This window comes from Ursus americanus, chromosome 37 (assembly GCF_024610735.1).
Source record: "Ursus americanus isolate L20-20 chromosome 37, mUrsAme1.1.p, whole genome shotgun sequence".
Taxonomy (NCBI): domain Eukaryota; kingdom Metazoa; phylum Chordata; class Mammalia; order Carnivora; family Ursidae; genus Ursus; species Ursus americanus.
In genome coordinates, this window is record NC_142163.1 from 8,886,657 (window position 1) to 8,910,299 (window position 23,643).

The following is a 23,643-nucleotide window of genomic DNA, read 5'->3' on the forward strand; positions in this document are numbered from 1 at the left end:
GTACTTGTCAAAGAGATTTATTTTTTATATTATCTTTTTCACTATTATACAAAAGTCATGTGGAAGGTTTTAAATTTTGAAATTTGAAATTGTTAAACTCTATTTATTTAGAGTTAAGAGACTGTCATTTTAATGGATAGAATTGATGCTTTCGTAAGGAATAACTGGGGAGAACTCAGGGTCTTAATTCAACTGTTTTGCTTTAATTTGATGTTCTGATATCTTTTTAAATCACAATTTAACTGGATAAGTAGAGGTCACCATAACCCCTGGTTTATAACAGACTCTGCATTGCAAGAATTATTAATGATGAAAGTGGTAGGGTTGTTGCCTGTTTATGAAGACTAGATGACTTTGGCCTCTCTGCCCAAGGCATTAGGGCCTGGTTTAGGGGATGGTCTGCTTTTGCCGATGTGGATAATATCCAGGAGAAGTGTGGGCTGATTATGGTAGCGAGTGCCTTTAGACTGGTAAGACCTATCTGTCTCCAGCTGCCATTTCCAGACACTGGTCTGCACATAACAGCACTGCCAGGAGTCACAGGTTCCTGTGAAGGCAATGGTAGAATTTTGATTCAGGTCACTCTGTTAAATTCTTATCTTTCCGATAAACTAGAGTTTAAAAACATAATTTTTTGAGGAAGTTTCTTCTTTAAGTAACTTTGTTTTTTCCCACTGAATAAAAATCCTATTTCTCATATTTGTAACTTATTGATTGCATGAGCTCAACTTAATATACAGAAAAAGTTATAGTTTCTATAAATTAGAATTTTTAAAAATAATTTTTTATTATGTTATGTTAGTCACCGTACTGTACATCCTTAGTTTTTGATGTAAAATTGCATGATTCATTAGTTGCGTATAACACCCAGTGAACCATGCAATATGTGCCCTCCTTACTACCCATCACTGGCCTATCCCAATTCCCCACCCTCCTCCCTTCTGAAGCCCTCGGTTTGTATCTCAGAGTCCACAGTCTTTCATGGTTCATTCCCCCTTCTGTTTACCCCCCTTCATTCTTCCCTTCCTTCACCTACCAATCTTCCTATTTCTTATGTTCCATAAATGAGTGAAACCATATGACAATTGTCTTTCTCTGCTTGACTTATTTCACTTAGCATAATCTCCTCCAATCCTGTGCATGTTGCTGCAAATGTTGGGTAATCATTCTTTCTGATGGCTGAGTAATATTCCATTGTATATCTGGACCACAACTTCTTAATCCAGTCATCTGTTGAAGGGCATCTCGGCTCCTTCCACGATTCAGCTATTGTGCACAGTGCTGCTATGAACAAGGGGTGCATATGGCCCTTCTCTTCACTATGTCTGTAATTTTGGGGTAAATACCCAGTAGTACAACTGCTGGATCAAAGGGTAGCTCAATTTTCAACTTTTTAAGGGACCTCCACACTGTTTTCCAAATTAGAAATTTTTAAAAAAGGAAAAGGGGCTGTTTACCACATTTGAATCAGAGCCTTTCTCCTGAGTAATGAAGCAGATAATTGAACTGCCAATGTCAGGGTAGAGGTGGGCACAGCTTGAAGCTCCTATCACCTGCATCTGTAACATTTCTGGATTCTCATCTGTCTCACCTAGAAAAACAGGTATAAAATAAGAAGTTCAAGGGAGACAGACTGCATAACACTAACTAATGAGATGATATCATAATCACTTTAAATTATCTTTAAGTTTTAATAAGAAATTTATTTTGTAATCACTGTATTACTATGCAAATTTATCCATTCTAATAATTCCCCCACTTTTTAAATGCCATTCCAAATAATTAACATTTGATTTTCATTTGTAAAATAAATTTTGAGTCAAGTTTAGCTTCACTTTCTTAAGCATAAATAAAAACAAAAACCTATGTTTTTCATTATAAAAGTCGACTTAGGAAGCAGTTCATGTTTACTTTATTTATGAAACTTGATAGTGCACAGAAAGATCTTCCTTGTTTATTTTGCACATTGAAATCTTATAGAGTGATTATCAAAACTATCATTTTATAAAACAAAAACCAATCCCAGACTATATCTCCGATTTTGATTAAAAATTAAAATTAATAGGGCTCTTGGGGAGCTCAGTCAGTGAAGTATCTGCCTTCAGTTCAGATCATGATCCCGGGGTCCTGAGATTGAGTCCAGCATCAGGCTCCCTGCTTAGGAGGGAGCCTGCTTCTCCCTCTCCCTCTGCCTCTTTCTCTGTCACTCATGAATAAATAAAATCTTTAAGAAAAAAATTAAAATTCATAATAGAGACAATATTGGTTAGCTTTCTTACCTGAATTTTAACATCAAACAAATGGACACTCCATCTCACATGTTTTAGAATCACTGTCCTAATAAGCAAAGTAACTACTGACCTGGTTTGAGAACTCTTGGCCCAGAAAGCCAGCATTCTGAGCTATTGAGGTTCTTCAGATATCCCAATGGTGCTAAGAGCTGAATGGGAGTTTGGACCTCTTGAAGGAGTAGCAGTGCTAGATCATTTCTTGCTGCCCCACTCACCAACCGAAATCTCTCATGCAATAGAATGTCAGACACCTTAACAACTCTCAGAGGTGCTCCAGGGTGCTTCAGGCCCAATATTACAGCAGTGTCTTCAGGATTCCTAAGTGTGTAGTTAAGAAATGAATTAGAATATATTCACTAGGAAATACGAGCCTTTAGCAGCCATCAGTTTTAGGCTTTCTAATGTATTCCATTAGCTATGATACACAATGCTCCTACTTTACCTGTAGGGCCATCAGAACCCTATGAAAACTCAAAATTCATACACAGTGGAATTATAGAGGTATTAACTAAGAGAGATATCAATCAAACACGCTGATGCAAATTTCTTGCTTAGCCTGATGCAAAGATGCTATAGAGATAAGAGATACTGTTCAGACATAATATGAAGTGAATTAATCCAAAGAATACTTCAACAAACTAGTTTGAATATATGTATAATACTGTATTAGATGAAGCAGGATGCAAACTTACATGTTCCTGACACAATGGGCAGCAGTGAGAACCCAAGAGCTGCTAACAATGGAGCCACTGCAAATCTGACTGCCACAACTGACAATCATGGCCTGCCAAGGCATGGCATATCGTAGAGAAATTCGATCTGCTAAAGCTGGGAATAAAAGTAAATTCAGTAGAATTGTCATCCGTAGTCCCTCTTAGAAGTTTTTTATCCTTCCTAGCCCTGCTAAGCTTATCATTACTAAAATTGAATCACAAACGCACAGTGTGTACTACTACATATGTGCTACTTCTCTAAAAAGAATAATTGCCTTATTGTTATGTTTCCAAATCCATCATTACTTTATGGCCCAGTTTAATTACCTTTCATTTGTCAAAATATTGGGAACTATTATAGGTCTCTTCCCAAGTAGAATTCTTTTTCAACTGTTAGCATGCCTAGTTAGGTGTCATTAACAGAATAAGCAATAAAAAGGAAAATTTTATTTGACCATTTATTAGAGAAATAAATTTTTAAAAATTAATTAAAGTGGAACTGGAGGAATGGAGCTTAAATACTTTGAAAAATTTAGTGACACTTAGGAGGTAATGATGGTGGCACAGGAGGAGGACCTTACAGTCACCCCATCTAGTGAACACAACTACATAACTATCAAATTATCTGAAATGCAACAGAAATTGATATGAAGACTGAGAGAACAAATTACAAACTAAAGACAGAAGAAGCCATATTGAAGAAGGCAGGAAGTGTAGAGATGTGGTTTGGGAGAGAAATGGATCATGGCCACTGCAGTGGGTAGGGAACAATGATGGAGAAGAAGGGTGACAGACAGACTAACACACATGGCAGTGCACAGGGAAAACAAACACCATAGGAATTAGCTTGGAAAGTGAACGGAGCTGAATTTTGTAATTTCTTGCAACCAGTGGGGCTGAAGTCTGTAGTTAAACATCAGTAGGCTTGGCTCTGGGAAAGCCCAGAGACACTGAGGCTGCCCCATTTGAAAAGGCAGGGAAACAGCCCAGGAACATAGAGTGTGGAAACAGCAATCTGAAGAGCACCTTTGGCACAATCAGAGAGGCTCCATTTCAGAGAATGTCCCAGAGAGGCAGCGTTCACAGACAGACCATCTCTAGAAACAAAGGATCTAGCAGACCATCTCTAGGAACAAAGGATCTAAAAACAAATCATGGAACACCATTTACTTCCTCCGCCCCTCAGAATAAACACAGGGCCACATGTCATAACCAGTGCAGCATGATCACTTGCTACACAACTTGTTTACACCAAGCTCTACCCCCTTGTGTTCTAGCAGGACTGCCATTCTCAGTCAAATCTGCCTCAGTCTCAGCGTGGTGGGGTTTTCACCATGGTGGGCTTCCCATAAGCCCAGCACAAACACCTGCCTACACCACATCTCCCAACCTGAGAGTTTTGTGAAGCCTGGGTTCCAGAGACAGTGGTAACACATCTCATTTCACAATCTGATCAGAGCACACCTAGAAAAAAACCTACCACATTCAGGACAGGGACCAAACACTGCCCACAACAGGCCTATGTAGAAGACAGACTGGAATGATAAAGTGGCCAGAAAGAAACAAAAGAAAAAAGGTAGCACACACTGGAGGCATGCCTGGAAGTGGCAGCTGTTGGGGAACAATGACACTATACAGCAGGGCACTACAGGACCTCTTCTTCCTAAGGCCACTACCCTCCAGAAGAGGAAATGTAGCTAACTTTCCTAACACAGAGAAACAGCCATGGAGACTTAGATAAAATAAAAAGATGGAGAAATTTATCTTAAATGAAAGAAAAAGATAATACTTTATATTTATATGGAAAACCCAAAAGACTCCACCCCCAAATTACTAGAACTCATAGAATAATTCAGTAAAGTGGTAGGAAACAAAATCAATGCTCAGAAATTAGTTGCATTTCTATACATGAACAATGAGACTGAAGAAAGAGAAATTGGGGAATTGATTCCATTTATAATAACACCAAAAACCATAAGATAACTCGGAATAAACTTAACCAGACAGGTAAAGGATCTATACTCTAGAAACTACAGAACACTGATGAAACACATTGAAGAACACACAAAAAGATGGAAAAACATTCCATACTCATGGATCAGAAGAATAAACATAGTTAAAATGTCTATGCTGCCCAGAGCAATCTACACTTTCAACACCATCCTGATCAAAATACCAATGACATTTTTTAAGGAGCTGGAACAAACAATTCTAAAATTTGTGTGGCCAGAAAATACCCCATATCACCAAAGAAATGTTGAAAAAGAAAAACAAAGCTGCGTTTATCACGTTGCCCCGATTTCAAGCTGCACTACAAAGCTGTGATCACAAAGACAGCATGGTACTGCCACAAAAACAGACACATAGACCAATGGAACAGAATAGAGAACCCAGAAATGGACCCTCAACTCTATGGGCAACTAATCTTTGACAAAGCAGGAAGAAACATCCGGTGGAAAAAAGACAGTCTCTTCAATAAATGGTGCTGGGAAAACTGGATAGCTACAGGCAAAAGAATGAAACTTGACCACTCTCTCATACCATACACAAAGATAAATTCCAAATGGATGAAAGACCTCAATGTGAGACAGAAATCCATTAAAATCCTAGAGGAGAACATAGGCTGTAACCCCTTCAACATTGGCCACAACAACTTCTTTCATGACATATCTCCAAAGGCAAGGGAAATAAAAGAAAAAATGAACTTTTGGGACTTCATCAAGATAAAATTTTCTGCACAGCAAAGTCAACAAAACAAAGAGGCAACCCACAGAATGGGAGAAGATATTTGCAAATGAAACTACAGATAAAAGGCTGGTATCCAAGATCTACAAAGAACTTCTCAAACTCAATACACGAGAAACAAATTATCAAATGAAAAAATAGGCAGAAGATATGAACTGACACTTTTCCAATGAAGACATTCAAATGGCTAACAGACACACGAAAAAATGTTCAAAATCATTAGTCATCAGGGAAATTCAAATCAAAACCGTTTGAGACACTACCTTATGCCAGTTAGAATGGCAAAAATGGACAAGGCAGGAAACAACAAATGTTGGAGAGGATGTGGAGAAAGGGGATCCCTTTTAAACTGTTGGTGGGAATGCAAGTTAGTACAGCCACTGTGGAAAACAGTGTGGAGGTCCCTCAAAAAGTTGAAAATAGAGGTACCCTATGACCCAGCCATTGCACTACTGGGTATTTACCCAAAGATACAGATGTAGTGAAGAGAAGGGCCATATGCACCACAATGTTCATAGCAGCATTGTCCACAATAGGACAGGAGGAAGGAGCCGAGATGCCCTTCAACAGTTGGATGGATAAAGAAGACGTGATCCATCTATATAATGGAATATTATTCAGCCATCAGAAAGAATGATTACCCACCATTTGCAGCAAAGTGGACAGGACTGGAGGAGATTATGCTAAGTGAAAGACAATTATCGTATGGTTTCACTCATTTGTGGAACATAAGGAATAGCAGAGACAGTGGAAGGAAGGGAAGAATGAAGGGGGAGTAAACAGAAGGGGGAATGAACCACGAGAGAATATGGACTCTGGGAAACAAACTGAGGGTTTCAGAGAGGAGGGGGGTGGGGAGGGTGAGCTAGCATGGTAATGAGTATTAAGGAGAGCACATATTGCATGGAGCACTGGGTGTTATATGCAAAGAATGAATCATGGAACACAACATCAAAAACTAATGATGCCCTGTATGGGACTATCATCACATAATAAAATTTTTTTTTTTAAAAGGACAGGGCCAGATGTCTAAGCAAAACAGATATAAATAACACGCTTGATAGAGGATTCAAAATAACGGTCATAAGGATAATCACTGGATTGAGAATAGAGCGGAAGGCATCAGTGAGACAACTAACACAAAAAATAACAGATAAATGGCTGAATAAATGAAATGAGAAACATTCTTGATGGAATTGAAGAACTGAGTTAGAAGAAACAGAGAAACTAATGATCTAGAATACAGAATAATGAAATGTAATCAAGCTGGACAAAAGAGAGAAGAGAGCAGTACATAAAAAGAGAATAAACTTAGTGACTCCATCAAATGTAATAATATGCATTTTATTGCAGCCAGGAAGAAGGAAAAGGGGGCAGAGAATTTATTTAAAGAGATAGTAGTTGAAACTTCCCTAATCTGAAGAAGAAAACATATCCAGATCCAAGAGTCACAGAAACCCCTCAACAAAATCAACAAAAGCAGATCCACACCAAGATATATTGTAATCAAATTAGGAAAATATAGTAACAAGACAAAATTTTGAAAGCAGCTAGAAAAACGAAGACAGTTACATACAAGGGAAAACCCATAAGGATAAGAGTGGATTTTCAGCAGAAAGGAGTGGCCTGATATATTCAAAGTGCTGAATGGGAAAAATCTGCAGCCAAGAGTACTCTACCTAGCAAGAGTATCATTCAGAATAGAAGGAAAGATAAAGTGTTTCCCAGAAAAAGGACAACTAAAGGAGCTGGAGACCAGTAAACCAGTTCTGCAAGAAATATTAAAAGGGGACTCTTTGCGTAGAAACAGGAAACCAAAAGTTACAATATGAAGGGAGGAAACATAAAAGCAGTACAATGAATATTTTTATAAAATTTCATGCAAGGAACTCAGAAAATAAAAGGATTTAAAATATGACAGCATAGGGGGCCTGGGGGGTTCATTTGGTTAAGCCCCTAGATTTCGGCTCAGTTCATGATCTTAAGGTTGTGAGATGGAGCCCCAAGTCCAGCTCCATGTTGGGCATAGAGCCTGTTTAAGATTCTCTCTCTCCCCCTCTCTCTGTCCCTCCCTTCTTGCTCATGCTCTCTCTCTCTCAAAAATAACTAAGTAAACTAACTAAATAAATAACAGAATATATTAAAATGAAAGGAGTAAATGAGTAAAGAATGGGTTCAATCTTAAATGACCATGAACTTAATATAGACTGCTATATGTAGAAGATATTATATACAAACCTAATGGTAATCACAAATCAAAACCACTAATAAATATGCGAAAAATAAAGAGAAAATAATCCAACTATATCACTAAAGAAAATCAGCAAATCATTAAAGAGGAAAAGACAAGAAAGGATCAAAGAAAATCTTCATAAACAATCACAAAACAAATACATTGATATGTCTTTAGCAATATTTATGTTGAATGTAAATAGACGAACATTCCAATAAGAAGACAAAGATTGACACAATGGATGAAAAAAAAAGACCCATCTACATGGTGTCTACCACAGACTCATTTTAGACCTAAAGACATCTGCAGATTTAAATGAGGAGATGGAAAACATTTATCATGTGAATGGCTGTAAAAAAGAAAGCCAGAGTGGCAATATTTTTATTGGGCAAACTAGACTTTAAAATAAAGACTGTTAACAAGAGACAAAAAAAGGCACTATATAATCATAAAGTGGACAATCCAACAAGAAGAACTAACAATTGTAAATATTTATACACCCAACATGGGAGCAGCCAAATACATAAAGTAGTTAATAACATTAAGAAACTCAGCAGTAATAATACAATAATAGCAAGGGACTTGAACACCACACTTACATCAATAGACAGATCATCCAAACAGAAAATCAAAAAGAAACAAGGGCTTTGACAAACTGAAGCCTTCGGAGAGGAGGGGGTGGAGGAATGGGATAGACTGGTGATGGGTAGCAAGGAGGGCACGTATTGCATGGAGCACTAGGTGTTATACGCAAGTAATGAATCATGGAACACTACATCAAAAACTGGGGATGTACTGTATGGTGACTAACATAATATAATAAAAAATATTTTAAAAAAGGAAAGCAAGACAGAATCTTCAGATCACTGTATTACATCTACCTAATTAATGGTTTTTAAAAACTCTTTTAAAATATTTCTTATCTACTACCATATGTAGTTTTCTCACACTCTCAAAAAATAAATGATAATAATGTTTAATAAATAAGTAAATAAATAAGTAAATAAGTAAGTAAATTAGTAAATAAATAAATAAATAAATAAATAAATAAATAAATAAAGTAATGGACCAGATAGACTTAACATATATATTCATGACATTCCATCCTAAAACAGCTGAGGACGCATTCTTTTCAAGTGCACATGGGTCATTCCCCAGAACAGATCACATGTAAGCCCACAAAACAGGCCTCAACAAATTCAAGATTAGAGTCATACCACGCATCTTTTCTGACCACAATGCTATAAAACAAGAAGTCAACAAGAAAAAAATCTGGAAAGCCACAAATTCATGGAAGTTAAACAACATACTAAATAATAAATGGGTCAACCAGGAAATCAGAGAAGGAATCAAAACGTACATGGAAGCAAATGAAAATGGAAATACAACAATCCAAAATTGCTGAGATGCATCAAAAGTGGTCCTAAGAGGGAAGTATACGGCAATACAGACCTACCTCAATATGCAAGAAAAATCTCAAGTACACGACCTTACCTTACACCTAAAGAAGCTAGAGAAAGAGCAACAAACAAAACTGAAAACCAGGAGAAGGAAGGAAATTCAAAACATGAAAGCAGAAATAAATAATATAGAAACTAAAAACAACAACAATAGAATAGATCAATGAAACCAGGAATTGGTTCTCTGAAAAATACCAATAAATTTGATAAGCCTCCAGGCAGATTTATCTCTCCAGGAAGAAAAGAGAAAGGACTAAAATAAATAAAATTAACAACCAACACCACAGATATATGAACAGATATAGAAATAATTATACGATAAGCCTCCAGGCAGATTTATCCCTCCAGGAAGAAAAGAGAAAGGACTAAAATAAATAAAATTAACAACCAACACCACAGATATATGAACAGATATAGAAATAATTATACGAAAATAGGAAAAACTATATGCCAACAAACTGGACAACATGGAAGAATTGGGTAAACTCCCAGAAACAGGAAGAAATAGAAAATTTGAAAAGACTGATTTACCAACATATAAATTGAATCAGTTATAATAATGATTTAAAAACGCCCAACAAACAAAAGTCCAGTACCAGATGGCTCCCCAGGTGAATTCTACCAAACATTCAGAGTTAATACCTATTCTTCTCAAACTATCCCAAAAAACAGAAAAGGAAGGATCACTTCCAAATCCATTCTATTAGGACATAATTACTCTAAAATCAAAACCAGACAAACACTCCACTAAAAGAGACAACAACAGGCCAACATCTCTGATGAACATGGATGGAAAAATTCCTGATAAAATATTAGCAATTCAAATCTAACAATACATTAAATAAATCATTCACCAAATCGATTGGATTTATTCCTGAGCTGCAGGGGGGTTCAATTGTCACAAATCAATCAATGTGATAAACCACATCAATAAAAGGATAAAACCAAATGATTATTTCAATAGATGCAGAAAAAGCATTTGACAAAGTACAATATTCATTCATGATAAAAATTCTCAACCAGGTAGATTTAGAAGGAACATACCTCAACAACATAAATGTAATATATGAAAACCCCACAGAAAACATCATCTGTAAAGGCTAAAAACAGAGCTCTCTCCTTAAGGTTAGGAAAAAAAAAAACAAGGATACCCACTCTCACCACTGTTACTGAACATAGTATTAGAAGTCTAGCCTCAGCAATCAGACAAGAATGAGAAATAAAAGGTATCCAATCAGCAAGAAAGAACTAAAACTTTCACTACCTGCAGATGACATGACGCTATATATAGAAAATCCACAAGAATCCAAAAAAAATTCAGGTTGAACTGATAAAGTCACAGGATACAACTCAATGTACAGCAATCTGTTACATTTCTACACATCAATAATGAACAGCAAAAAGAAATTAAGAAAGCAATCCCATTTACAGTTTCACACACACAAAAATTAAAATATCTAGGAATATATCTAACCAGAGGGATGAAATATCTGTACTCTGAACTGTAAAACACAGATGAAAGAATTTATAAAGCATACAAAATATGACAGATATTCCACAGTCATGCAATGGAAGAAAAGTTATTGTGAAAATGTCTACAACCTAGCAATCTACAAATTTAATGCAATCCTATCAAAATGCCACCAGGATGTGGTGGGATACAAAATCAATGCTCAGAAATCAGTTGCATTTCTATACACAAATAATGAGACTGAGGAAAGGGAAATTAGGGAATCCATCCCATTTACAATAGCACCAAAAATCATACGTTACCTTGGAATTAACCAGAGACGTAAAGGACCTATATTCTAGAAACTACAAATCACTCTTGAAAGACATTGAGGAAGACACAAAAAGATGGAAAGATATTCCATGCTCATGGATTGGAAGAATTAACATAGTAAAATGTCCATGCTACCCAGAGCAATCTACACTTTCAATGCTATCCCGATCAAAATACCGAGGACATTTTTCAAAGAACTGGAACAAATAGTCCTTAAATTTGTATGGAACCAGAAAAGGCCCCGAATTGCCAAGGAACTGTTGAAAAGGAAAAACAAAGCTGGGGCATCACGTTGCTGGATTTCAAGCTGTACTACAAAGCTGTGATCACAAAGACAGCATGGTACTGGCACAAAAACAGACACATAGACCAATGGAACAGAATAGAGAACCCAGAAATGGACCCTCGGCTCTTTGGGCAGCTAATCTTTGACAAAGCAGGAAGAAACATCCGGTGGAAAAAAGACAGTCTCTTCAATAAATGGTGCTGGGAAAATTGGTCAGCTACATGCAAAAGAATGAAACTTGACCACTCTCTCACACCATACACAAAAATAAATGCCAAATGGATGAAAGACCTCGATGTGAGACAGGAATCCATCAAAATCCTAGAGGAGAACATAGGCAGCAACCTCTACGACATTGGAAAAAGCAAACTTTTTCATGACACATCCCCAAAGGCAAGAGAAACAAAGATAAAATGAACTTGTGGGACTTCATCAAGATAAAAAGCTTCTGCACAGCCAAGGAAACAGTCAAAAAAACTAATAGGCAGCCCACGGAATGGGAGAATATATTTGCAAATGATGCTACAGATAAAAGACTGGAATCCAAGATCTACAAAGAACTTCTCAAACTCAATACACGAGAAACAAATAAATACATCAAAAAATGGGCAGAAGATATGAATAGACACTTTTCCAATGATGACATACAAATGGCTAACAGACACATGAAAAAATGTTCAAAATCATTAGCCATCAGGGAAATTCAAATCAAAACCACACTGAGATACCACCTTATGCCAGTTAGAATGGCAAATATTAACAAGGCAGGAAACAGCAATTTCTGGAGAGGATGTGGAGAAAGGGGATCCCTCCTACATTGTTGGTGGGAATGCAGGTTGGTGCAGCCACTCTGGAAAACAGTGTGGAGGTCCCTTAAAAAGTTAACAATTGAGCTACTCTACGACCCAGCCATTGTAATACTGGGTATTTACCCAAAGATACAGATGTAGTGAAGAGAAGGGCCATATGCACCCCAATGTTCATATAGCAGCATTATCCACAATTTCTAAATCGTGGAAGGAACCGAGATGCCCTTCAACAGATGACTGGATTAAGAAGCTGCGGTCCATATATACGATGGAATATTACTCAGCTATCAGAAAGAACGAGTTCTCAACATTTGCTGCAACACGGACGGCACTGGAGGAGATAATGCTAAGTGAAATAAGCCAAGCAGTGAAAGACTATTATCATATGGTTTCTCTCATCTATGGAACATAAGAACTAGGAAGATCGGTAGGGGAAGAAAGGGATAAAGAAAGGGGAGTAATCAGAAGGGGGAATGAAGCATGAGAGACTATGGACTATGAGAAACAAACTGAGGGCCTCAGAGGGGAGGGTGGTGGGGGAATGGGATAGACTGGTGATGGGTAGTAAGGAGGGCACGTATGGCATGGTGCACTGGGTGTTATACGCAACTAATGAATCATTGAACTTTACATCGGAAACCAGGGATGTACTGTATGGTGACTAACATAATATAATAAAAAAACATTAGAAAAAATGCCACCAGGGTTTTTCATAGAGCTAGAATAATCCAAAAATTTGTGCAGAGCCACAGAAGAGCTTTATTTTTAAAATTATTTTACATATATATTTTTATTATTATGTTCAGTTGGCCAACTGAAGAAATTTTTTTGTCAATCAATGTTGAAAAAGAAAAGCTAAGCTAGAAGCAGCACAATTCTAGTCTTCAAGTTATATCACAAGGCTGTCATGAGCAAAACAGTATTTGACAGGTCCTGAACACACAGATATATAATACACAAAAACAGATCAATAAAATAGAGTAAAAAACCCAGAAATAAACCCACAGTTTTGTGGTCAACTAATCTTTGACAAAGCAGGAAAGAACATCCAAAGTTATACACAACTAATGAATCATGGAACTTTACATAGAAAACTAGGGATGTACAGTATGGTGACTAACATAATATAATAAAAAAGAAGGAAAAAAAGAATATTAAACCAGAAAGAAGAAAGAAAGAAAGAAAGAATGAAAGAAAGAAAGAAAGAAAGAAAGAAAGAAAGAAAGAAAGAATGAAAGAAAGAAAGAAAGAAAGAAAGAAAGAAAGAAAGAAAGAAAAAGAGAGAGAGAGAGAGAGAGAGGGAGGGAGGGAGGGAGGGAGGAAGGAAGGAAGGAAGGAAGGAAGGAAGGAAGGATGAAGGGGGAGAGGCAGGGAGGGAGAGGGAGGGAGGGAGAGAGGAAGGAAGGAAGGGAGGGAGGGATGGAGGGAGGGGGGAAGGGGGAAAGGGAAGGGAAGGGGAGAGGAGTGAAGAGGGGAGGGGGGAGGGGAGAGGGGAGAGGGGAGGGGAGGGGAGGGGAGAGGAGAGGAAAGGAAAGGGGAAAGGAAAGGGGAAAGGAGAGGAGAGGAGAGAGGAGAGGAGAGGGGAGGGGAGGGGAGGGGAGGGGAGGGGGAGGAAAACATCCAAAGAAAAAAGACAGTCTCTTCAACAAATGGTGCTGGGAAAATTGGACAGCTACATGTGGAAGAATGAAACTGGACCATTCTTATACTATACACAAAGCTAAATTCAAAATGGATTAAATGTGAGAGCTGAATCCATTAAATCCTAGAAGAGAGCACAGAACAGTAACTTCTCTTGACATTAGCTGCAGCAACTTCTTACTAGTTACATCTCCAGAGGCAAGGAAAACAAAAAGCAAAAATTAATTATTAAGACTTCATCAGTATAAAAGGCTTCCGCACAGCAAAAGAAACAGTCAATAAAACTAAAAGGAAGCCTACAGAATGGGAGAAGATATTTGCAAACAATATATCTGATAAAGGTTTAGTATATAAAATATAAAAATAATTGAATAGACATTTCTCCAAAGAAGATATCCAGATGGCTAACAGACATGTGAAAGATTCTCAATATCACTTGTCATCAGGAAAATACAAATCAAAACCACAATGAGATACCACCCCACCAGTCAGAATGACTAAAATAAAAAATACAAGAAACAACACATGTTGACGAGGATGCAGAGAAAGAGGAACCCTCTTTCACTGTTGATGGGAATGCAAACTGGTGCACCCACTTTGGAAAACAGTGTGGAAGGTTCCTCAAAAAGTTAAAAATAGAGGTACCCTGTCACCCAGGTATTGCACTACTGGGTATTTACCCCAAAGACACAGACATAATGAAGAGAAGGGCCATATGCACCCCAATGTTCAGGGCAGCAAAGTCCACAATAGCTAAATCGTGGAAGGAACCAGGATGCCCTTCAACAGATGACTGGATTAAGAAGTTGTGGTCCAGGGGGCGCCTGGGTAGCGCAGCGGTTAAGCAACTGCCTTCGGCTCAGGGCGTGATCCCAGCATTCTGGGTTAGAGCCCCACATCGGGCTCCTCCACTAAGAGCCTGCTTCTTCCTCTCCCACTCCCCCTGCTTCTGTTCCCTCTCTCGCTGGTTGTCTCTGTCAAATAAATAAATAAAAATCTTAAAAAAAAAGAAGTTGTGGTCCATATATACAATGGAATATTACTCAGCTATCAGAAAGAATTCTCAACATTTGCTGCAACATGGTTGGCACTGGAGGAGATAATGCTAAGTGAAATAAGTCAAGCAGAGAAAGATAACTATCATATGATTTCTCTCATCTATGGAACATAAGAACTAGGATGATCGGTAGGGGAAGAAAGAGATAAAGAAAGGTGGGGTAATCAGAAGGGGGAATGAAACATGAGAGACTATGGACTATGAGAAACAAACTGAGGACTTCAGAGGGGAGGGGGGTGGGGGAATGGGATAGACTGGTGATGGGTAGTAAGGAGGGCACGTATTGCATGGTGCACTGGGTTAACACCCACAACTAATGAATCATCGAGCCTTACATCGGAAACCGGGGATGTACTGTATGGTGACTAACATAATATAATAAAAAATCATTAAAAAAAAAGAAGACGTGCTCCATATATAAATAGAATATTACTCAGCTATCAAAAAGGATGAAAACTCACCATTTTCAGCAACATAGACAGGACTGGAGGGAATTATGCTAAGCAAAGTAAATCATTCACAGAAAGGCAAATACCATGTGATTTCACTCACATTTGGGATTTAAGACAAAACAAATGAACATGGGGAAAAGAGAGAGAGACAGGCAAACCAAGAAACAGACTGTTAACTCTAGAGAGCACAGTGAAGATTACCAAGGGGTGGGGGATGGGCGAACTAGGTGATGGGGATGAAGGAGGGCACTTGTCATGATGAATGCTGAATGATGTATGGAAGTGTGAAACCACTATACTCTACACCTGAAACTAATATTACACTGTATGTTAACTGGAATTTAAATAAAAACTTAAAAAATAAAACTTTAATGTGATAGGCAATTGTTAGTTTAAATATCTTCAGGGGCGCCTGGGTGGTGCAGTCATTAAGAGTTCGCCTTCGGCTCAGGGCATGATCCCGGCATTCTGGGATCGATCCCCACATCAGGCTCCTCCACTAGGAGCCTGCTTCTTCCTCTCCCCCTCCCGCTGCTTGTGTTCCCTCTCTCGCTGGCTGTCTTTGTCTGTCAAATAAATAAATAAAATATTAAAAAAATAAATAGATATAATTTTCAGGTTTGCAACTTAGGAAAGTGAAGTTTAGAGTCTGTCATAAAAGTTTTGAGTTGAAGTAATAGTAATTAATACATACACAAAAAATATGGTAATAGATAAGGTATGTATAAAAAGGAAAAAGGGAAGAGAATAGGTGAAGATAGAATCTAGACTATTCAGGGAATTACAGTCTTTAAATTGTCAAAGTGATAAGGACTTTGAAATATCTGACCAAAGTTGTTAGATAATCTCAGTTATGTTTTAAAAGCATTGTTTACTATGGATATGAGTATACTATGGAGTATGAACATGATAAACAAGTTTAATTACATGAGCATATAACATGAAGAAATATGATTGTGCTAGAAATCAATTTCTAAGGAAAGAAATAAAGTGAGGTATGACAGCATGATAAGACTTCATAATAGTCAGGAAAAGAAAGATGATCACAATGTAATAGATTTCAGTATAGCATATTAGAGAAATCATTAAATATTACTAGCAAGAAAGTATATATTGATTTCACTCATTGATGGAACATAAGAAGTAGGAAGATCGGTATGAGAAGGAAGGGAAGAATGAAGGGGGGATAAACAGAAGGGGGAATGAACCATGAGAGACTATGGACTCTGGAAAACAAACTGAGGGCTTCAGAGGGAAGGGTGTGGGGGAATGGGATAGACTGGTGATGGGTAGTAAGGAGGGCACGTGTTGCATGGTGCACTGGGTGTTATTGCAACTAATGAATCATCGAACTTTACATCAAAAACCAGGGATGTACTGTACGGTGACTAACATAACAAAATAAAAATTATAAAAAGAAAAAAAAGGAAAGTATATATTTAACTTAAAATTCTGACATTACATTTGTAAGACTCTGTAGTAGTAAAGAAGTTTGTATTAGAAGAATAAAAAGTTTGAGTGTCTATGCTAAGCTTGTTTCCTCTTTCTATTCTAATAATGTGATGAAACCATTCTATTTCTATGGGTATCACAGTAATTAAGAAAATTATTATAATCATGTCATCTATATCAGAAAGAAATATTATGAAAGTTAAATAATACACCAAGTATGAAATACCTTTGGAAGTTATGAGGTTAATGATTCCTATTATTTGGTTGGTATTAAAAACTCATGCATTTCTCTGGAAAAAATCTCTCCCCCTCCTTTTCTAATTCCATTATCCTTTTCTCTTCCTTTTTTTCCCCCATACCTCCCTCACTACCATTTTCTTGGGCCTTACTCTGCGGCTGCAGCAGAGAGATGAATTGTGGTCGGATAGAGGCAGGAGTAGCAGTAAAAGCCGAGGCATTCATAGAGGTAGAGACTGAAAGGGAGATGGAAGCAGAGGTAGTCATGGCCCCGTGCTGGGACCATGGTGCATGGCTGGGCCGTGTAACTCCCTGAAGCCAAAAAAGGAAAGGGCTCACTTGGCTGAAGACATAGGGCTTTGTGCAATGTTCATCGAAGTGACTCAAAATTCCCACCTGCACCCATGTGTCCTTTTGTTGTAGATGGCACACCAGAGGTGCCCCTAAGTCACCCTGCAAAAAACAAGGAGCAAAATGTCCATGTCAGTTTAAAGGAGACTGGCAAGTAACTTCTGGTGTTGAAGAAGTAAGTTCTGCTTTCCACACCCCTCAACTGTATCACCTTACAGCCAGCCTCGCCCATAGCTTTCTTGGCTTCTACACAGAATGTGAATTCATTCAGCTTGGGCCAAAACTGGGCACATGTGCTGACTTGAAGTATGCTTAGGTGCCTTTTTTGCAGAATCCCAGGACTTCCTAGTGGAAAATGGAGAAGAGAGAGGATTTTAGGTTTACCCTAGGTTGGAGGGAGACAGATGGCTGAAGAAAAAGGTAATAACAAATATCCTACTACATGAAAGGATTTTACTCCTTCTTTCCAAATATATCAATCTTATTAAATCCCTGTAATTATTCTGCATTACTCACCTCTCATGAGGGACCAACTGGGTAGCCAGCAGTCATACAGCTGTATATTTTTCTCTTGCTCCAGGTTCTCCTCTAGGCAGATAGGAAGCACCAAGGGTTGAAAATGCAGTGGCTGTTTCAGGTAGATTAACCCAGGACCCAAAGGTCCCTTGGGACCTAGATAGGGCATGGCACGGTGAATGCCTACAGTTTGAGCTTGAGCAGGCTCCTGAAGATCAATAAGCCCCACTTGGACCACGGCTAATGCTTCTGAGTTTTTTCTGGGAGGGAAATTTATCAAGCATTTTATTATTACATATTTCAATGTGAAAAAGAACTCTAGAGTTAACATGAATTAGATAAAGTCCAGATGAGCATTAAAGTACTACTCCTATTCCCTTTCTACTTGTGTCTTATTAGGAATGCTATGTTTAGACATCTTCAGGAATGAGGAGGTAAATATTACAATGCAAAGGATTTCTTTATTGAAAATTCCTAACTTAAATTATTAGGCATTCTACTATTTATTATTTAACACTTCATGAAATACATTTTGAACGTTAGGAGTTGAAATATCTCACTTCATAAAACGTAAAAAACATTGCACAGTTATTCCTTTTTTGGAGGCCTATTCTCCTTTAAACTGACATGGACATTTTGCTCCTTGTTTTTTGCAGGGTGACTTAGGGGCACCTCTGGTGTGCCATCTACAACAAAAGGACACATGGGTGCAGGTGGGAATTTTGAGTCACTTCGATGAATATTGCACAAAGCCCTATGTCGTCAGCCAAGTGAGCCCCTTCCTTTTTTGGCCTTTATTTCACTATATTAAAAGAAGAAATAAAACTATACTCAATAGAATATTTTTCAAATAGTTATAATTCTCCTACAGATTCATATATTTAAGAGATAACATGGTTGAAGTAAAAAATGGAAAACTGTGAACCTAGTATGTTAGTTATTTAAACTTTCATTTTATTATAGCTAAAATTATACAAAACAGGTATCTTTTTACATATCTATTGGTTTGGATCATGAAATTAGCCCTGAAAAATAGGTAAAACAGTAATTTAGGGATACTTAAGGAAATGACAAGATACAAGAGGAGATACTTTCTCTTTAGTTAAGAAAATATATCAGATGTGATTACTACAAGAAGATACACTAAATTTGATTTCTGTAGCAAACAGAATATGTACCTTCTTTTTTTTTAAATAAGTATTTGCCATCTTTATTATTTGTGGTCACTGCAATACAGTGAGATCAATTTTATTAATATCTAGAATTTTTAATTGAATACCTAAAATATACCATTTAGCAAGGGAGGGAACCAACTTGTATAAAGTTAAAAGTTAATTTAGTTGCATCTCCAACAAATGAACATTTACCCAACTCTTCAACATGGCACAGGACATTCAATTTTATCTAACTCCCACTGAATTATTATAGTTTGATTTGTTTGAAAATTCTCTTATGCTTAGAAAAGTTTATTTCATTGTAATTTCCCTTCAATAATTAATGTTGTATAATTAGAGACTGAGGTAGAGAGTTTACTCATTGCCCCCCAGTTACTGGTGTCCACACTGGATACAAAGTATCTTTCAATTAGCTGAATTTGGTTCCTGCATTTGGCAACAACAACAACAACAACAACAACAACAACAACAACAAAGGCTTAACAAATATAATATTCTTTTTTATAATAATTTTAATTATGTTTATGGATATGTACCTTCTTTAAACAACCTTGAAACAACTTACTCAGACTTACATGAAATTTGCACATCTAGCTGTGGTAAGGATCCACTGTTCATTCAGTATAGAGCCAGCACAGAAATGGGAGAAAGACAGTTGCACAGAAACCATCCAAGGAAATTCACCCACTTCTGCCTCCCAGCAGTTGGGACAGTGGGGAACAAGGCCAGTTCGTAATCCACACTCTGCAGAAAGAATCCATTCAATAGGTTGAAGTTAGTATTATCACCTGTTTTACCTGAACAGTTTGATTTCCTATTTTTCAAGTTTATAAAAGTGCTTGTAAATTTTCAAATTCAAGAAAGTGCTTGAATATACATAATTTTAACCCTATAGAGATTGGTATAGGAACAGAGACTGTCTGAATACACTCACTGAAAATAACATGTCTATTCATTTCTCAAATGGAATAAACCATTTCTAAGCATTAAAAGTATTTTTATATTATGTTCTGAAAGGAACTATATTTATAAAACAAACTGCTTCTAGCAAAAATTAGTCTTCTCATAATATGTAGATGTCTGTTAAGATTTTATTGTCTGTTGCCCATTCTCTGATCTAAACAAAGGTTTGAATTTTGTTTTGTCCAAATATGAGGACATGACTTCTGACCTATACAGAAACTCTTGCTTTGGACTCTAACAATGAGCTTGGTCTCAAGGATAATAACTCAAATAGATGACTACACTGAACTTGCCTGTGGTTTCATGAGAAATAACAGCTGTCTTGAAGAGCCAGAAAGCCTGGACACTCTCTTTCCAGACCACACCCAGTTGACACTCAGCCAAAGAAACGTTGAGTTCTGAATACTTGAGAGGATCTTGTTCAGGCTGATCAGACTTGGTTCCAGACTGAGATCCAGGCATCAGAGAAGGTTCTTTTGTTAAAAGTGTCGCTGGAAGCAGATATGAAAAAAGTATGAGAAAAAATGCTCTCTTCAGTAAATTTTAAGGAAGACAGTTCCTTGACAGAGCTATCAGATGATGAGGCTAAGGGCAGGAGAAAAGGAGAGGAGGCTGCTGGAGAAAGAATGGCGCAAGAAGGGAAACTACAGAATAAAGGGAATGTGCAAGAAGAAATGACTGAACAGGAATGGGACAATGCACATGGTGATGGGAGAGAACAAGGAACGAGAAAGGAAAATGATGGAGAGAGGGAGCTAAGAGAAGTAGATGTTACATCAGGACTTTCATTTGTTTTAGTAATTTGTAATTTATTGCCAAACTTCAGGTAATGAAGTCTTTCAGGAAGCCAAGCATTTGAAAGGGGAAGAAAGGGAATGTTTGTGCGCTCAGTAAAACAGAGAGAATTGATTTGATATTGACTTTCTGTTGTAGCTATCTCAGTTGACAAAGCTATAAAATACTGATCTGGGGAAGGAATTACTTCTATTGGTAAAAAAGGTACATGTTTAGACCAGGAACTGAAATGGCTAGTTAAGAGAGTTGCTCCATCTGGCTCAACCTCAGAGGGAACAAATGATATAATTCTATCAGGTTTATAATGCCTTGTCAGGTCTGATTTCTACTTCAGTACAGATCCATGTTCTTACTTTCTCATGTTTAAGAATAGCAGAGGATGCAATAATACCAGTTTCAGGGTAAGCCCCGGATCTGACTGCTTGGGTTTCAGGGTGGATCCAAGGATGAACCATACCAACTTCAGGCTGCAATCCGGAGCTGAAGATCTGAGATTCAGAATTGGTCCATGGTCTGACTTTATTCATCTGAATGTAGAACCAAGATCTAAGTGCATCAGCTTCTAGCTTCATCCAGGGTCTGACTGTTTGGATTTCAGAGTAGGTCCAGGGTTGATTCACAGTACCTCTTTGCTGAGTCCAGGGGTGATTTATACCAACATCAGCCTGACTCCAAGGACTGACAGACTGGGAGTCAGATTTAATCCGCAGTCGAGTTGTATCACTTTGAGTCTCTAACCAAGATGTAATTGTATCAACTTCAGATAAGGTTGGAGGTTTTACTACTTCACTTTCTCTCTCGGTCCAAATTTGGATTGTTTCAGTTTCAGGTCGAGTCCGTGATCTAATTGTATTTGCTTCAGGCTGGTTCCACGGTTTCATTGAATCCATTTGAGTCTGGAACCAATGTCCTATTATTGTATCAGTTTCTGACTGGGTCACAGGGTATATTCCTACATTTTCAGACTGGGCCCATGATCTAATTGTAGCGGTTTCAGCCTGAATCCAGGGTTGCACTGTACTGATTTCAAGCTTGGTCCAGGATCTGACTTTACTAGTTTCATACGGAGTCCAAGAGCTACTTATACCATTTTGGGTCCCAGAAGATGTCATTTGAGATTCAAGCTGGGACCAGGGACTAACTGCATCATTTTGAGTCAAGTACCAAAATATGCCTGTATTTCCTTCAGTCCAGATACTGACTGACTGAGACTCAGGCTGGGTCCAGGGTGTGACTGTACTACTTTTAGACTGGATCCAGAGGTTGAACATACTAGCTTCAATCTGAATCCATGGTCGTAAGGCATCACCTCCAAAAAGGGTCCCGTTTCTTACTCTGTCTCTTTCAGACTTATTCCAGAGGTGGAATATACCAGTTTTAGTTGGAATCCATGATATGACTGTATGAGTTTCATGTTGGGCCAAGGGCTCAAATGTTCCAGTTTCAAACTGGGTCAAAGTACTCACTGTTTGGAATTCTGAGTGGGTCAAGATTCTTACTCTTTCTGTTTCAGTTTTAAACCAATATCTGCTAATACCAGTTTCAGATAGGGGTGAAAGTCTGGCTGCTTGAGACGAAGCCGCTATCCATGATACCAGTGTTTCATATTCAGGCAAAGTCCATGTATTGACATTATTAATTCCAGGATGTGTTGACAGAAGAGATGCTTGATTTTCTCCTTGAATCAACGATTGAGAAATATCACTGTGAGGATGCAATGAAATACTGAATATACCAGCTTCAGGTAGTATCCAAGATTTCTTAGACTCAGATTTAAGCATTGTCCAAAATATGACTGTATTAGTAACACTTGGTATATATGAACTTACTGCTTGATATTCAGCCTGAGTCCAGGATGTAGTGGTGGAGAGTACAGAATATGTCCAGATTTTTATTAACGAATGATCACTTTGAGTTCCTAGTCCCACTGTAGAAACTTTAGTCTCTGCCAAAGGATTTAGGGGAGAGGGAGCCTGGGTCCATTGTGTAACTGTAGAAACAAGTATCACTGTCCAAGGATTTACTGCAGAAGGTACAGCTTGGGTCCATGGAATGACTCTGGAAGCAACAGCCTCTGTCCAAACATTTACTGCTGGAGGTACAGGCTGGGTCCATGGAGTGACTCTGGATATATCAGCCTCTGTCCAGGGATTTACTGCTGGAGGAACAGATTGGGTCCATGCAGTGACTCTGGAAGCACTAGCCTCTGTCCAGGGATTCACTGCTGGAGGAGCTTGGGTCCATGGAGTGAATCTGAAAGCACCAGCCTCTGTCCAAGGATTTACTGCTGGAGGAACACCTTGGGTCCACGGAATGACTCTGGATGCAACAACCTCTGTCCAAGGATTTACTATTGGAGAAACATCTTGGGTCCACAGACTGATTCTGGATGCACTTTCTTCTGTCCAGGGATTTACTGCTGGAGGAACAGCTTGGGTCCATGGAGTGAATCTGGATACACCAGCCTCTGTCCAGGGATTTACTGCTGGAGGAACATCTTGGGTCCGTGGAGTGACTCTGAAAGCACCAGCCTCTGTCCAGGGATTTACTGCTCGAGGAGCTTGGGTCCATGGAATGACTCTGGAAGCACCAGCCTCTGTCCAGGGATTTACTGCTCGAGGAGCTTGGGTCCATGGAATGACTCTGGAAGCACCAGCCTCTGTCCAGGGATTTACTGCAGAAGG

General features: G+C 38.2%; 1 protein-coding gene across 1 annotated transcript; it reads right to left on the bottom strand.

The window, feature by feature from the left end:
- Nucleotides 1-274: 274 nt before the first annotated feature.
- LOC148107023 (serine protease 53-like) lies at nt 275-22,113 on the bottom strand. The gene is made up of 9 exons (XM_087859328.1): nt 20,458-22,113; nt 19,777-19,945; nt 18,027-18,286; nt 17,722-17,855; nt 17,312-17,612; nt 2,984-3,119; nt 2,362-2,609; nt 1,458-1,591; nt 275-547 (listed from the first exon to the last, which is right to left on the bottom strand). The coding sequence occupies exons 1-9, from the start codon at nt 20,624-20,626 to the stop codon at nt 275-277; spliced, it is 1,824 nt and encodes a 607-aa protein (XP_087715454.1). The 5' UTR covers nt 20,627-22,113.
- Between the last annotated feature and the right edge of the window lie 1,530 nt (nt 22,114-23,643).